Below are 17,645 nucleotides of genomic sequence, written 5' to 3'. Positions count from 1 at the left end.
AGGACTGATTCCTGTCATTAGCCAGTATCTCATTAGGTGAGCCTCCATGTTTTTAATCCTCTCCTCCAGAAAGTATCATCACTTTTTTCCTATTATTTGTAGAGTTATATTGTAAGCCCAGTAGGGTAGCAACTGTGTCTGATTGATTTTCTCAATTACCTAATCTTTCTGTTGGTTCTTCATGTGTTATTTCACTCTCCATTAGTATTCATTTTTCCAATGTAAATACTAATTTCTATTATCAAATATGTTTCCAAAAAGGCAAATCTAAGACCCCCTTTGCACATATGGTTTCTTCTTTGGTGGCCTGAACATTGAATGACATCCAGAGAGTTCTGAGAAAAGAAACACAACTCAGGAGCAGTAAAGAGTAGGCAGATAGTGGAAAGAATCCACCTGTGACTGGGGAAATCTGACTTTGAGCCAGTGTCCTCATTCACTGGAATCTGTAGCTGGAATCAGGAATGGAACCCAAGAACTCTTTGGGATGTGGATGTCTGAACTACACCAATTCTAGGATTTCCTTTACTAATAAAGATATATACTTTCTTTCTTTTTTTACAGGCAGAGTGGACAGTGAGAGAGAGAGAGACAGAGAGAAGGGTCTTCTTTTGCAGTTGGTTCACCCTCCAATGGCCGCCACGGCTGGCGCGCTGCGGCCAGCGCACCGCCCCAATCAGAAGCCAGGAGCCAGGTGCTTATCCTGGTCTCCCAAGGGGTGCAGGGCCCAAGGACTTGGGCCATCCTCCACTGCCTTCCCGGGCCACAGCAGAGAGCTGGCCTGGAAGAGGGGCAACTGGGACAGAATCTGGCGCCCCAACCGGGACTAGAACCCGGTGTGCCAGCGCCGCTAGGTGGAGGATTAGCCTAGTGAGCCGCGGCGCCGGCCTAATCCCCAGTCTCTCTTAATGGGTCTAAGGCTTCTTTCTTTTTCTTTTTCTCCCCCGGATGTGATATTTTTTTTTTGTCCATTCACAGACTCCTAACTCCTTCCCCCACAGATTAGTCTTCCCACTATCTTGCTTTGTAACAGAATCTCTTTTTAAAATTAGGTAAGGTTGCCATGATAGTGATGCTGCTACTTGTTACAAGCTTTCAGTAAGGATTATTCATCTCCAGGGTCATACAACTTGATTTCTATTTTCCTAGGTCCAAAAATATATTTTTAAAGTTCAATTTTCAAAATGTTTATAAATAGAGAGATAAGATTACTTGCATTAAAAGGGGATTGCTTGATGGGTGACCATGTCTAATTCTTTTGTTTATTTATTTATTTGACTGATAGAGTTAGATAGTGAGAGAGAGACAGAGACAAAGAGAGAGAAAGGTCTTCCTTCTGTTGGTTCACTCCCCAAATGGCTGCTACAGCCAGCGCTGCACCAATCCGAAGTCAGGAGCCAGGTGCTTCCTCCTGGTTTCCCACATGGGTGCAGGGGCCCAAACACTTGGGCCATCCTCCACTGCCCTCCCGGGCCACAGCAGAGAGCTGGACTGGAAGAGGAGCAGCCAGGACTAGAACCCGGCACCCATATGGGATGACAGCACCGCAGGTGGAGGATTAACCAAGTGAGCCACAACGCTGGCCTGACCATGTCTAGTTCTTACACAGACTGTAAATTTTAAATTTATTTTACAGATGAGGAAGGAGCTGGTCAATAAAATTCCCAAATGTGAATTTTTTTCAATGACAAAAATTTATTCATGAGAAATTGGGGGAGCATTTGGGTAATTTCTTATCTAAAATACCATTGTATGGAAAGCATCCAGGCTCAGCATTCAGGTTACTGCCAGTAACAGATACCAGTTTATAGTTCTTCCATGATTTGCTTTTACATGTTGAATTTGCATCATTTAGGAACTTTACTGTAGGCCGGCGCCGCGGCTCACTAGGCTAATCCTCCGCCTTGCAGGGCCGGCACACCGGGTTCTAGTCCTGGTCGGGGCGCCGGATTCTGTGCTGGTTGCCCCTCTTCCAGGCCAGCTCTCTGCTGTGGCCAGGGAGTGCAGTGGAGGATGGCCCAAGTCCTTGGGCCCTGCACCCCATGGGAGACCAGGAGAAGCACCTGGCTCCTGCCATCGGATCAGCGTGGTGCGCCGGCCGCAGCGCAGCGGCCACGGCAGCCATTGGAGGGTGAACCAACAGCAAAGGAAGACCTTTCTCTCTGTCTCTCTGTCTCTCTGTCCACTCTGCATGTCAAAAAAAAAAAAAAAAAAAAAAAAAACTTACTGTAGATAAATTTCTTCTCTTTCACACTCTCTTATCCTGCATTCCTTCTTGCCATTGATCTGAATTTAAAAATATGATACACATATTGCCCCCAAACCCTCAATAATCTATTTAACTGAGTTTTTCTCCATTTATAAATTACTTTGAAATACATGAGTACATTTGGTTCTTACAGCACTAAGGCTAGAGACAATAGAACACACGCCCATTTTATACGTGGGCAAATTAGTACTTGGAGAAATTGTCATGTGCCACATACATCATGGGAAAAACCCAGCCTTCATCCTCTGGCCAATGTCACAAACCCCATTCCTACTGAATGCCACACAGAATGAACTGTGTGATATTCAAGGGGATTTTCTGTCTTTTGTCTTTTTGCCACTAAAACACAGTATTATAATGATTTTATAGTTTTTTGTCCACACTTCACACCCATGCAATTATGTGATACCACCAAATTCACAAAGCTAAATGACTACCTACTTTCCTCCATGAGTACATGTATCAGAACATTCAAGCAAGGCATCTGACATTGCAGGTAAGCCTGGAGTGAGATAAGGTGCATAGATAAAAGTTGGTTTCTGTAATGCATATCATTTGCATAATATTTACATTACTCATTTAAATCTTGGAATTATCACATCAAAATGAAGTCTATGAATGCCTTTTTGGGCTTTTATGCTTTTTTAAACATTGTCCTAAGCATATGGAAATCCACAGAAACTTCTTTCTCAGTCTCCCTGAATTCTGTCTACTGTGGATAACAGCTGGCATTGTAATTTAAAAAGCAAGTATTAGTGTAAGAGCACAAAAAAGATGTTGCAATGAGCAAAGAAAACACAGACTGCGGCAGTAAAGTTAGATGATTCAATCACACTCTTCTATCATGGCCATAAATACACTCTTGTGTGGCATTTCCAATAAGTGATTTTTAGATGTTAAAATTTCTTAGAAGTTTTTCTATACTAACAGCCTTCACACTATTTCTGCTTTCTAGCTTACTTTTCAACCAAGCTTTCTATTGCTTTTGGTTTTCCAGTACGTTTCTTTTTCATTTATTGTTCCTTTCAAATGATACCTTGCTTCATTCATCATTTTTAAACTGAATTTAAGAAAATTCTGAAAATACTCTGGCCTAAACCCAGAATTCAACACTAGTCTCAGTTCAACCAGTAACAAGGCACATCCTTTTCTTTGCCTACGGCATGTCCTGGTTTACTCTTAATTTACTGAAATCAAAAGGCTGCTTTGAAGCATGTTAAGGCTTGCCCCATTAGTTAAAAGACAGATGGAGGGATGAATCCTAAATATCTTATTTCCTGCTTTGGCAAGTGCCCTTAAACTCTTCTCTCTTTACTTCTCATTAACTTCATATTTTAGGATTGCCTGGAGTAGTGCCCCGTGCCCCACACCGTCACTCTATTTTTACTCACCGGCTGTCTTTTGACACCAAGCCAATTTTTCCAGACCAGGATCCGAAGCTGCCGAAAATGGGAAGTCATCCTTCAAATACCTCAGTGAGGGAATTTTTCTCTTTCCCTCCAAACCTCCAAAGAGGAATCAACACCCGGTCCCACTGGCTGTGTGTCAATGTGTCGAGTCTTTTCACGGCATAGCTTCTGTGGTGGCTGGGGTGAGAAACCCACAGTTCTTCTCTTCCTGCTGGAGTTTTCCTTTGGTTAGTTCTTGACCAAGAAGCACTTCTCAATGGTTCCTCCAAAAGAAGGACCCAGATCAGTGTCTTTTGATGGCTTGTGCTTATTTTAAAATAATATCCAGTTGCTGCTTGTTGCATGAAGTCCAGACTCAAGAGAGAATGAGTATCGTTCAGATAATGCCCCACTGTAAAGAAAAAAAAAACACTACACCAAACTTACACCTCCTACTCTCCATGAAATTAACTGCCTATCCACACCTTAAAGAACGTGTCACCTGCACTAGACACGTCATAAGGAATTAGGTGGGACCCTGGCCAGGCCAGTAGGACTTGTCCTACATTCTCTTGCCTCCTTCCCAGCACATAGAACCTCCTCTGACAGAGGCAGGGCAGAGTATTTTACAGACTCTGGGCACAGACTTTGAGCCCAGTGACTCAAAATGTCATTAAGATGTTTTAAGTCAGTAAGACCAGTGCTCAGTTTAAGAAGCTCTGAATCTCAGGCCATCATTAGATATCCTAGGGAAAGTACCATCTTTAACCTAAAGTATAATGCATTGAGTTGCGGAGAAGTGACCAGATGGCGAAGCCCTAACTTCTATCACAAATTTACATTTAATGCAGAAAACAAGAGGTTGGCTTCTGTAGGAGACATAAATGACAAATGGTGGACCCTTTCATTTTGCTGGGGGAAGAGTTCTGTGTCTGTTACAGGAAAGCCATGTTGCTTCAGGCTATTGGAGTTAGAGGGATATTTCTGCTATCTTCTCTACGCGGGATGCCCCACTCCCTCTCTAGGTTCCTATGTCTCACAATTACTCCAAGCTGATATCTTCCATGAAACCTCTTTAGGTAAGCCATAAAGTATATTCTCTGTGGCTTTAGAATCCAGCATTGTTTGATGTTGCTATCTCTCTTAAGAAACTCACTTTTTTTGCCTTATTTTTTGCTATGTCCTATTTTTCTCACTGTATTGTAAATTTTTTGAGGCTATAGATTATTTTGTATCACTGCCTTCATGGTGCTCAATACTCAGATTTGGATGTAATTGAGTAAAACTACAAATGTTTGAGCTGAGACTTGTTTGATGAAATTCTCCTCAGGTCCTCCCACCTTGCCCTGACTGATCCAGACACAGGTAAGGCATTGTTTAAGTTCTCCCTTTAAACCTGGAGTAATTGCTGGTGTGACTGCCTAGTCTCCATGCCGACTCTGCAAAGCTGATGGCAGCCAGCCTGGAGCTGACCGGAGCTAAGAAGTCACATGTCCAATTCCTCAGCATTGTCTCTGTCCCTGATGTGATAAAGCTCTCCAAACCCAATTCCCACAATCAGTCTGTCCTGAATATCTAGAATTTGGTTCTTTATTATTTTTTCTGGAGTAGGTTAAAGACAAGGTATTCAAACAATTGAGGGTCCTTGAGATAATGCCCTCCTCATTCCACCTGGGGCGTGGTCACCAAGATTTGTCTGGCTTTCACAATCTGAGAATGACTAGGGCTGCTGCTTCCCTGCCTTCTTTCACTGCTGTCGCGGTCTGCAAATCAGGAGTGCTTTGGTTCACAAACATTACTTAGTTGTAAAGATAAGGTGGCATTTGGGGATGTGACTGTACACGCTTTGAGAAGCTGCAGGCATAGCTTCACTTTATTCAGTCAGGTTACTCCAGGTGAAAAAGTACTGACTCACCACGTGACTGATGCAGGTGAGAGGTCATCTTGAAAAGCTCCACGTGGCTTCTCCCAGTGTAATCACAGAGTCGTTTTGTGTCTGGTTGATTGTCTAACTTCAGTTAAGTCTCTCAAGTTGTTTTCCTTCCTGGACACCTTTATCCACTGCCTCTAGTTTTCTAATGAAGATAATGTAATTTATTACAACCCAAGATTTTCCAGATCTATTTCAATGTAATTTCAAAGCTGTATATTAGGTGTTGGGTATATTAACATATTCCTTTGTACTATGTCCCAAATCTAAACATCACACACATTTCCCTGGAGACTGGGGCAATCTTTCACAAAACATAATTAGAAGTTTACAATGGGGTACATTAGACAATCATAATTTTAAATTTTGCCTCTTTCTGAACATCAAGATCTATTATCAACCACATGTGCTTCTATTCTCAAGTTTACAGATTTCTTTTAAGAGAAAATTTTAAAACATCTTTAAAAATACCATGTTAGTACGCTAAATTGATCTTCTGTATATAAAGATAATTGAAAATTAATTGTGATGTGAAGGGGAAGGGAAGAGGGAGTGGGAGAGGGGAGCATTGTGGATGGGAGGGAAGACACGGGCGGGGGGGAGAAGGCTATTGTGGTCCATAAGCTGTACTTTGGAAATTTATGCTCATTAAATAAATTAAAAAAAAAAAAAAGAAATGAAACATCAATTTTAAAAATAAGTAAAAATAAATGTTTTCCTTTAAAAAAAAAAAAAAAAAAAAACCATGTTAGAAAATCATTGCATTAGTCTTGGTATCTGCAGCTTCCATAAACAAATACCATAAACTCTGCTTAGAACAGACCCTGAAGTAATTATTAGGCCAACTAATATGGAAACAGGAAGAAGAATGTGCAAAAATAAAGACTGTGAATTCTTTTTTGCACAGAAGAGGATGTAGCTTTGTACCCCACTCCTGGTTGTAGGTTGGGGTGCCCTGCAGATAACTTGAGTTTCCCTTGAGGAAAGAGAAGATAATTGGTAACTAGAAATAATCTGCATCCAGGATACATAGCCAAAACTAAACTGAGCAGCAAATAAACAAAGGCAAAGTTATACTAATACAATACACAAGAGGAAAAGTTTGCTTACCCATAAACTGTTACAGATTTTATTCTCAGAGATATTCTGAGAAGTTAATCTTACTTGGCTTAGCATGACCGTGGTGGTCTGCCACATATTGCTCAGTTGCTCCAGTGCTTCTACCAGAGGCAAGAGACCCAACTCACCTTTAAAGGGGGACTTTCAGGTTTCAATTCACAGTATCTACCTAAATCTCCTCTCTCTGCTGCTGGTGACACTGCTCCTCAGAGATCAATAAATGCGCCTCTTCCTCAAGCAAGAAATTATCACCTCTATCCAAGATTATGCAGTCTTTGCTTTTGTGTGTTCACTTCACCAGCAGTAAAAACAAATATATATCTCTATCACAGAATCCTGGGATTCTGGAATTCTACTGTCCTGAGCTCTTGTAATAACAAGTTTGTTTTTTTTTTTTTTTTTAATTGAGCAATCTCAAATTTGACTAGGCAATGTCAAAACTAGTTTTGAGCATACATGGTCATTCTTCTGAGGTCACTCTCATCTAGAGACGCCCAGGGTCACTGTGCCAACTGAGCACAGTTAAAACAATGGCTCTTCCTGGGCTGTACAACCGTGTGAATGACTGGGCTCCATGAACATTGGGTGTGGCACCACTTCTCAGTCAGCCAATCATGTAGCACATTCCAGGACCAGGGAGAGAATTGGTCCGAACACAAATAGGTACTAACGTGGCTAAAACACACTAAGTTTTCTCAATAGAATATCTTAACAATCTATATTCATAATAATAAGGGAGCTGGTATTGTGGCATGATGGATTAAACATGGACATCCCATAAGGAGTGCCAGTTCAAGACCCAGCAGTTCAGTTTCCTGCTAATGAACCTGGGAAGGCAGTGGATTATGGCCCAAGTGTTTGGGCTCCAGCCATCCATGTGTCATATCCAGATGGAGTTCCTGGCTCCTGACTTAGGCCTAGCCCAGCCGTGGCTGATGCAGGTATTTGGGGATAGAACCAGTATATGGAAGAGCTCTCTCTTGTCTCTCCCTGTCACTCTGCATTTCTAATAAATAAATCGATCTTTTAAAAATGATAATACAGATAGTTATGGCACTACAAAGTTACTAACTACTTGTCATTGTATAATAGAAATCTAGCACAGGTTCTGTGCTAGATTAATTAATTTGTCAATTAATGCTCACTGAATAATTGAGTAGCAAAGACTTGCTTAAGCACTTGAATTATCAAAGGAGCCTTATTGTACAGAAATTGTTACTCTCCCCATTTCCAGAGGAAGAAAGTGACATTTAGAGGTGCCATGACTGGCCTAAATCCAGTTAGAAGAGGGGTCAGTGGAAATAGCAGAGAGGAAACTCGAATTCTATAGCATTTTAAATCTCTGTGTCTTATTGTCTCCAATCTCATGCTATACACTCCAAAAGAAAGCTGAAAAGGAAAGAACTCAGAGGGTGTTTTTTTCCTTTGGTTCTAGATTTTTTTAAGTTTATACATAAAAAATTATTGCCAAAATGAGAGCACAAAGAACAAACGCTCCAGGAACTCGGGGAGAGGAAGGCTCCGCTTTTCTGCTTCTCGTGGAACAGCAAAGCACTTCGCAGCCTGGCTCCTGCCAGCTTCATCAGGTGTCTCTCCACCCTCACCATCCCTCCTGCCATCTGTTGTGTGCCTCACAGGAGGACTGTTCACTTTCAGGTTTTGGTCATGCTGTTCTCGCTGCCCAAAATGAAATTGAGCTCATTCTATGAAGGACTCACTCAAGTGTTACTTCCTCTTGGCGTCTTTCTCGTCACTTCTCGTCACCGCCCCAAGCCTGGCTGAATTAATCACTTCTTCATCTGTTCTCCCATAAACCTGTGTTCATAAAGATAACCATCTCCTCCTGTCTCTTCATCTATTCACTGAGGCCCTTGGATACAAGGAGCATGTCTTATGAAACATCAAGAGCTGACAATTAATTCTATATCCTGAAGATTGGGGAGAACTCTGGACTGACCAGAACTGAGAGCTGGTTTGAAGTAGTATAGGATAAAAACCAAGGAGTTAGAGACCTAAAGCTAAAGAGCAGACCATAATGATGATTTAGAATGAAGTTCTTGGCAGCATTTCTAAGATGACAGTGTGTGGGGGGGAAGGACATTGTGGCACAGCTTGTTAAGCAGCAGCTTGGGACACCCACATCCCATTTCAAGAGTTCCTGGTTCGAGTCTTGGCTACTCTGTGCTTCCGATTCAAATTCCTGATAATGTGCCTTGAAGGCCTTGGATGATGACCCAAATTCTTAAGTTTCTGGCACATTAGTGGGAGACCTGGATGGAGTTCCTGGCTCCTGGTTTCAGCCTGGCACAGCCCTTGGGGTTCTAGCCATTTAGGGAGTGAACCAGCAGATGGAATATTGATCTCTCTGTCTGTCTGACTCTCTTTCTTTTTCTCTGTCACTCTGCCTTTCAAATAAATAAATAAATAAATAAATAAATGTTTTTAAAAAGGATAGAGTATGATAAAACTGATGCTGAAGGAAGAGGAAAAACGTTAATAAAATGAGATATTAATTGAAGTTGAGACCTGAAACCACCATTTGGACAGGAAAACAATGTACAAATGAGTTAATAAGTGAGTAAAATAGGAATTTTATTGGCAACCAGAGCTATAATTTTACTCCTTTTCCTCCAAATTGATTTTTACCATAGCATCAATGCCATCATGTTATTTTTTTACCATTAATTGACTTGTACATTAATAAGGTGCTATGAGATATTCAGCACTTACAGAATCTAATCCTTATGATAAATCCTGAGGTCAATATTATATCTCCACAGACGGGCAAGCATAGGTCAAATAGATTCCCTGGGTCACACAGCTAACAAGTGTCCGTGTGGTGATTTGAACTCAAGTTCCAGTGTCTGCAAATCCAATTCTCTAACAGGTCATCATCAAGCAATCATGGATAAGAAAACAAGACAAGTGCATGCATTTAACTCAGGAAAGAACAGCAAGTTGGGAAATTGAAGCTCGCTCATAGTAAAAATAACAGCATCCTTCTTTAACAAGGAGGGTGGGGCTCCACCCAAAGATTAAGATAATGAGCCACCCATTACAAATACCTTATTACCTAAGACCCACCTGCGATGGAGGGCATTGATAACTGATGCTATGAAACAGGTAGGTGTGAGGAAGGCATCAGATTCAGGATTTTCAGGTGCTTTATCACTGACAACCATCCAGTGATCATGTAGACAGAAGCATTGTGTCAAGAAGCAAGTGGTAAAAAACTCATCTACAAAAGCAGAAAGCAAGATGTATTCTGAAGGAGCTTTAACGAGACTCACTCACTCATGAGTGAAAAGGAAGTGTGTCCCTCCAAGATGTGCAGTGGCATGGAATTCCCCTCACAAATCATAGTCACGTCAGGAGAACCAGTTTGATAAGTTAACTGATTATCTCCCTTACTACTGAGCCATGTGATCATGGGAATTTCTGGGTGATTTACAGTCTTGCAAAGAAATACTCACCCACTCACCCAGGGTGAATAGTAATTTGTTAAGTCAAACTGGTAAAGTATGTTGGTAAAGTAAAATTTTAATTATACTACCTGCATTGCTGTAGACTTGTGGGGAAAAAAATAAGGGAATATTATAATATTTTGAATGTCTGTTGACTGCTTCATAAAACTGAAGAAAAGATTTGAGATAGGGTGTTGAGAAGATCAGTCCCTCTATTTTAACAGTGTAAGTTTTAATCAGTTCTTCATTTAAGAGGAAAAAATGAAAAATGCTATAATTTTTTGGTTTCAATTTATATTTCCCCCACCATTAAAATCTAAAGCATATTAAAAGAGAATTCAGTATATTTATCTACTATCGCTTCTTCCATCAAAGAAAAAAAAATAACAAATCAATTTCATCATGTGTCCTAGTGTTCAGTGACCAGCTGGTTTCCAGAGCAATTAGAAAAAGAATATCACATATGTAAATGGCTTCTACATTTAGAGGGTGGTAATGCATTCTCTTGGATACATGAGAATCAATCTTAGAACACGTGAGTGTTCTTAAATAAGCTAGAAGCTGCTCATTCCTAGCATTTTAAGATTTCAACCTTTGGTACAGAAAAAATAAGTCACCCAGTTAACTGTTCAATCTTGAGTAACATACAATTTCTTCGACATATTTTATACCGTAATTCCTACTGCCTTACTTTGAAAAGATATGGCTAGGAGGAAAATACCTTGTCAATGAATTTAAATTCAAATCAATAATAAAATGTTTCAGAATGTCTGATGACTCAAGCACCAATCAGCCAGTGTGTAGAGATGGAAGGTTGTTGTCTGTGCCCCTTTCTATGGCCTCCTCTAATGGCATTGTTGTCTCATTACCCTTCACAGCAATATTTTGGAAGAAGAGAGGAGGAGAGACATCAGGGAGAAAAAAGAGGGAATAACTGATTGCCATTTATAAAGGTTTTCCACAAAGCTCATGGGAAATACTTACAATGAAAAAACTATGCATAGATTTTCAACTTTTTAACCAAAAGAATCTTATTTTTAAATTCCAGTGATCCATAAACCTCTGGAAATATCTTCATATATCAGTGTCTGGTAGTTTGACTTCTCAAAAATAGTATTTGTTGGGGCCAGCTGTTAGGAAAATGGTACAGTCATATCTATGGTACAATCTACACCCTGACACCATCCTAGGCCCTAGCCCCCACCGCCATTGCTGGAAGCCAGGTGGCACATGGCCCAACCACCCGTGTCAAGCTCCACTCCCATCCTAATGGGATTCACTACTCCTACCTCCCTACCCACCCCCTGGAAAAGGGATATCAGGACCGATTTCCTGTATATGCACTCTTTCTCCTTCTTTGCCCCCTCCCTCTGGTCTGCTGGGTTTTCTCCAATAAACCCTTTCCCTTTCTCCAGTGTTTCTTATGTTTTGTGGCGGCCTTACACCAGCACTGTGGTTTATCAGATAAAGTTGCCACCTGCAGTATCAGCATCCCATATGGGTGCCAGTTCAAGTCCCGGCCGCTCCATTTCCAATCCAGCTCTCTGCTATGGCCTGGGAAAGCAGTAGAAGATGGCCCAAGTTCTTGGACCCCTGCACCCATGTGGGAGACCTGGAAGAAAGTCCTGGCTCCTGGCTTCAGATCTGCACAGCTCCGGTCATTGCAGCCATCTGGGAAGTGAACCAGTGGATGGAAGACCTCTCTCTCTCTTTCTCTCTCTCTCTCTTTGCTTCTGCCTCTCTATAACTCTGCCTTCAAATAAATAAATAAATCTTTTAAAAAATAGTATTTGTTTTTATAGACTAGAATAAATTTACAAGTCTGCACTCAAAAATTACCATTTTATGTGCCTTTATAGACAAAAATATATAGCCATAATGCTTCTTTACAAATATGTAGCTAGAGATACAAATTATATGTGTAAATATGTTCCAGAGAATTTTATCTATTATATAAGCATACATAGATTCTAAATATGAGGGGAATAGGATATGATAAAATGAAACATCTGGCAATCCCGATATGCATTTTAATGAGTGTTTTAATGAAAGCATAAGACAATCAGAGCATATGGTCATGCTATCAGTGAAGTCTTGCTACAGAAAACTGGACAAATATTTTGAATCAAATTTTGTAGCATATAGATTCACCCACAGTATTTTTCTAAACAGTCAATTCAAAATCATCTTAAATAACTGCACATTAATTGTATAATTATCAATTTTATTTATTAACCTTTTACCTAGGGGGAAGCATGCGCATGTTACAGAGAAAAATATATCTCAATCTGAAACAATAATTTGAATGACAGCAATGAAGTTAATCTTGCCATTTCTGTTACTATCTGTGCTTTCTTTATGGACTATGGAATTGTTTTGAAAGTTGGTTATGCTTGATTCCCCTTCCCAAATCGCCCCTTTTCAGCATGAAGCAGCCAGAGCTATCATTCGCCCAGTTCCCCCTAACAGATGTTAGAGCTTCCATCTCCAGGAGCAGGGAATGTGAGGAGTCAGATAGGAAATCCCAGTGAAACTTGGGGTGTAAAATATTTGCTTCCTTCCCCAAAACTTTGTCTTTAGCAAGAACAAACAGGCTGCCCTCCTTCCTTTGAAATCTCCAAATTTACCATGAGAATAGCAAGGGAGCACCTCCAGAGCTCACAGCTTACGGTGAAAACAAGTTATCTACCCTACCCTTAGCATGCCAGACAGGATGGAGAATTATAAGTGGGGTCTTTTGATGGTTTTTGTCCCTGCCTAGTAACCAAATGCCAATCTGATTGTTTGTTTGTTTGTTTTTCCTTCAAAATTGTACTTAAAGCCAACTATCACCAGTCCCCTTTGGGTTTTCCTCTCTTGGAAGCCCCCCTCAACGCCAGTCTGGCTGGAGGTCTTTGATTCTAATAAATACTTTTAAATCTCAAAAAAAGAAGGTTATGATCTATATATAGAACATAATAAAAAAGAAATTTGTCCAAAATTCTCCAAGCTTTCCTACCACTGTGGCTGTTAAAGAAAACCTAATCCTGGCTTGACCCTCAAACCTTCAGCCTTCCTCCAATAATGGAAGTTCATTGCCATGAGCAAACAACAAATATTTTGTGTAGTACAAGGAGCCTATGAAATGAAGTTCTGTTGATGCTGCGGTTCTGGGGCCTCAGGAGGTCATTGACAAGATGCCATTTTGATATAGCAACTTGATTCTCTAAACTAGGGGCCATAAATCGCAAATCATGTTGAAAGAGAGGGCACTGACTGCAAGGAGCAAGAAGGCTAAAGGGATTGCTAGGAGAATTGTTTTGTCTAACAAGGAAGCAAAGCCTCAAGGGGGAGAAGGAACTCTTTTCAACAGGATATTAAAGCTGTTCTACCACTTCCTGGCTAAGTTGATTTCTGAGACTGAATCACTTCATCTAGAAAGTAAAATAATAGCTATTCTTGGCCCACAGATTCGTTGGGGAATTAAATGTAAAGAGCGAATGTAAATACCTAAATGTTAGCTCAAGCCTCTCTGCTTCCCAATTACTATGTCTATGCAGTTGACTTGAGTTAATACCCTGTATGTCTCAAGGCAATTTAACCCACTGGTATTGTATATTAATTGAAAACAAAAAAGCAAACCACACACAAGATATTTGCTGAATTTACTACTCTTGTGGAAGATTATATGATCACATGTTGTACACTTTATGGCCTCTTAATCCCCCCAGCTTTGCTCTTTTTTCTTCTCCCCCTCATTGTTTTCTGCCCTCCATACTACCTGTGCCTTCTCTGGGACTACTCAGTTCTTCTCCCTCCTCCATGCTGAGTAATTTTGCAGCCTTCATTGAAGCGTTGGTACCTCCTGACCTCCAGACTCCAGGGGATGCATTTACATTAAATTTATCAGTCACTAGAATAAAGACTGTTGCATTTTAGCTCCTAAAGAAGGATGAATTTCATCAACCCCTTCAGTTAATTACTATTATTACTAACGAAAATAATGCTCCATCACTTGGAACTTTCAGAACAATGACGATTAAGAAAGATAATGAGACTAATTTATTTCCAACTCAAAGATACATTCAATAACGTATCAGAATGCATGAAATCGTGTCATTTTCTACTTTTTACATTCGTATCAGTTCAGGTAGAAGTATAGACCCTTCTGGGATCTATGACACTTTCTCAGGGGACCAAAAATTCTTTTTGAAGATTTCATATTTTGATATTCATATCCCTTTGATATTCTGATACCTTTCATATTTATGATACCCTTGGATATCTTTGATACCCTATGATACCCCTTGATAGCTTTCATATTTATGATACTCTTTTCATATTTATGATACCCTATGATACCTTTCATACTTATGATATCCTTATTATATCCTTTGAAAAATCAAGCTAAGCTTTATCTGGTTACTCTCTTATAAACCATTAAGTGTGAAGTGATTATCTGATAGAAATGCTTAACCTTTCAGTGAATTAATGATTATCTACTTCTTATATCGTAATGTGAAAATAACAGCAATTGTTACTATCTACTATTGACACTCAAACTTGAGAGAATTATTAAATTCCTTTAGAAGTTATAAGTAATACTTATCTTTAGCAATGATATTTCATAACTAAAAATTCTTAGTTTTTCATATATATCCTAATGATATGGTGACATTACTACGATACATTAAAACGAAATGTCACCAGAGTAAAGGCCATGGAAGCCATGGGGTTCTTGTCTTCATGCAAGAAAGAATTCAGGTGTGAGACAGGGAGCGGAGTGATAAGGCTTTATTGGGAACAGGGCATCCATCAGGACAGAGAGAGTGTGCCAGTCAATCGGACTGGGGGAGAGCAAGGTTACCTGGTTGAATGGAGAGAATACACCTGGGCAGGCCAGGTGGGCGGCTCAGCTGAGAGGCAGAGGGCTGAGCACGCAGTCTGTTTGGACTCCCTAGGTTTTAAGGGAGGCCGTTTACCCACCTCCCCCTCTCCTCCAGGACAAAGGATGGAGAGCCCTGGCAGAAGGGTTTGTTGGGTGAAAAATAGCAAATTCCTCCCCAGATTTGCTGGTGCCACTAGAGCAGAGGGGCTTCCCTTATGGCATCTGTGAAGGTTTTATTTATTGCCCCATGTCATCAGGTCAGGTAGCCCGCCCAGTTGGTCCTGAGGAGAGAGACTTCTCCTGGGAGCTCTCCTTGGGGGCAGGGCTGGGAGCACTTGGGAGGTTATCAGGGTCTGGGCAGGACTTGGACATCCAAGCTGCTGGGCTCCTGGAGCTTCTGCAGTAGGCACTGGTCTTCGGGCTTGTCTCATACACGCATAGGCTCAGTTTCTGACTTCCTACCTAACAAAAGCAAATATTATTTTAATTGTGGTGAGTCAGTGAAAAACAAAATAAGTAAACTCAATACAGAAATTATACATTCACTATAGCACGGACCAAATTCATATGAATGTTTTTCTAAAAATTATAGCTTCAGCAAAGAGCTTGCCAGGAGACTACTGAAGGAATTCAGCAATAAATAACTTGTTCATGACACTCTAAAAACTATTGGAACATATGTCAAAGTCTCTTGGTTATACTTTAAATCAAGAGAAGATTTCTCTTTGGAAGTTTCTGATGAAATATAAAGTCTGAACTAGCAAACAAAATCTAACAGTAATTAACACCATCATGTATGATTTCATGAAAATGAATTAGATGGTGAACATGAATTTCCTATATTCAAAATATACTGACTATAATGAGTCATTCTTGTAAGTCAGAATCAATTACTTAAAAATCCAAAAATATCAAGTAGATATCCACAGTAAATCCATTATGATCAGAGGGACAAATAACCGAAAATTATATCATGAGCAACATTGAGAAATTCCAGGGACAAACATTGTAGGACCTTTGATGATCATTTGCTAAGTCAGCTTGGCTAGGCTAAATCCTCCGTTCTTCAATCAAAGGCTAATCTAGATGTTGCTATACAGATATTTCATCTATGAGATTAAGGTCCATAATCAATTAACCTTAAGAAAAGGGCATTGTCCTAGGTTATCTGAGAGGGCCTGATTCCATCAGGTGGAAGGCCTTAAGAGGCTTCCTTGATAAAAAGGAGAATCTGCCTGTGGCTAAAAGCTTCTATGTTGCAACCTGCCCTTCCTGACAGCCAGCCCGGCAGATTCCAGACTTGCCCAGCCAGCCCTCACTGTTGCATAAGCCAGTTCCCTGCAACAGCTGTCTTCATCTCTCTCTCTAGATGATCTGCTTCTCACATTGAATCCTGACTGTTACAGGGCCCCAACAATCAGATGACATACAGATGTTTGATAATCATAGGAACTTATATACAACCAATGTTTTAATCTAGCAGAACTGTGTAGGCATTTGAAAACTAGAACCTCATTAAAACAACTAAAAACCTTTGCTTTCCAAAAAGCTTCAGAAACATTTATGCCTGTATCCTAATACTTTAAGGGAAAACAGAAACTTGTGTTCAGTGGCTTCTTTAACGATACCTACTTAGCGTGAAGTAACATTGCTGACAATTAAAATTGAGAAAGTTTCAAAAAATTGCTATAAATGTTATTCAGTGGACAAGAAAGCTGCAATGTAGAGAAGCTTCAATACCAGACAAATGTTCTTAACACATGGCCACTCATGGCGGGTACCAGCATGATCTCCTAAACCATCAGACAGAACTGTCTCAGGCGTCACAATTTTGTTGAGGAGGTGAGATTTGTCTAGTAGAGACCAGAGGAGGTTCAGAATGAATGCAGATCCATGACTCATTTCCCAAATCTCACTGGCATCTTGACCTTGAAACTTCAAGATCATAAAACTAACCCTCAACAAACCACATTACCATCTTGAAGAGGATTACAGAGGTTGAGTTGAAATATAAAATACTAACAATTTATCTCCAGGATACTGAACCAACATAAGGAGGTTATTTCAACTTGAAAAGACTATGACCCTGCAAATTACCAAGTGCATAGAATTTTTTTCCTCCATATTACCCAGTGAAGTAACCATTTGAAAGAAAATCTGATCTATTAGAGGAAATAAACAAGCTTCATTTTATTTGTACATTTGATGGTGGTGCAAGTAAATTTTGAGCCTTGTTACTTAAGTGTGCTAGGCTCTTTTATTGAAAGAGCTATGATGAGTACTGCTGCTTTTCTTCAAACTTGCTCCCTAATTAGTATCCAAGAATATATGCCTTATTTTATAACTGTAAAAGGAGGCAGCAGTCTTGTTGAAGATGAATTAAAATAGGAAATACACTGGAAGGGAATGCATAGCATCTGTACCTTTTCTGATAGCCTGGACCAAGTTAAAGTCACTGGGGTTACATGTTTGAGAGACAGACAGGGGTGGAAGGGTTCACAAAAGAATTTGTCAAACTCTTAGTAGAAGCATATTTCCTTTGATGCCCAAGAGATAAATCTCTAGCATGAAATTTTAAAATGACACTGATCTTTCTGTTAAACAAACA

General features: G+C 40.1%; 1 protein-coding gene across 2 annotated transcripts in view; it reads right to left on the bottom strand.

Annotated features, from left to right (window-relative positions):
* Positions 1-4,239, bottom strand: part of ABCA12 (ATP binding cassette subfamily A member 12) — a 183,853-nt gene extending 179,614 nt beyond the window's left edge. The window contains exon 1 of one of the 2 annotated variants that reach the window (XM_051848235.2): positions 3,661-4,239. In XM_051848235.2, coding sequence (XP_051704195.1) covers positions 3,661-3,729 — 69 coding nt within the window. In that variant the 5' untranslated portion in view covers positions 3,730-4,239. The remainder of the gene's footprint in view (positions 1-3,660) is intronic. The other variant, XM_051848234.2, reaches the window with a different exon arrangement.
* Positions 4,240-17,645: the final 13,406 nt, after the last annotated feature.

The sequence above is a fragment of the Oryctolagus cuniculus genome, chromosome 3 (assembly GCF_964237555.1).
Source record: "Oryctolagus cuniculus chromosome 3, mOryCun1.1, whole genome shotgun sequence".
In the NCBI taxonomy this organism is placed as follows: Eukaryota; Metazoa; Chordata; class Mammalia; order Lagomorpha; family Leporidae; genus Oryctolagus; species Oryctolagus cuniculus.
This window is presented reverse-complemented; position numbering and strand designations above follow the sequence as displayed.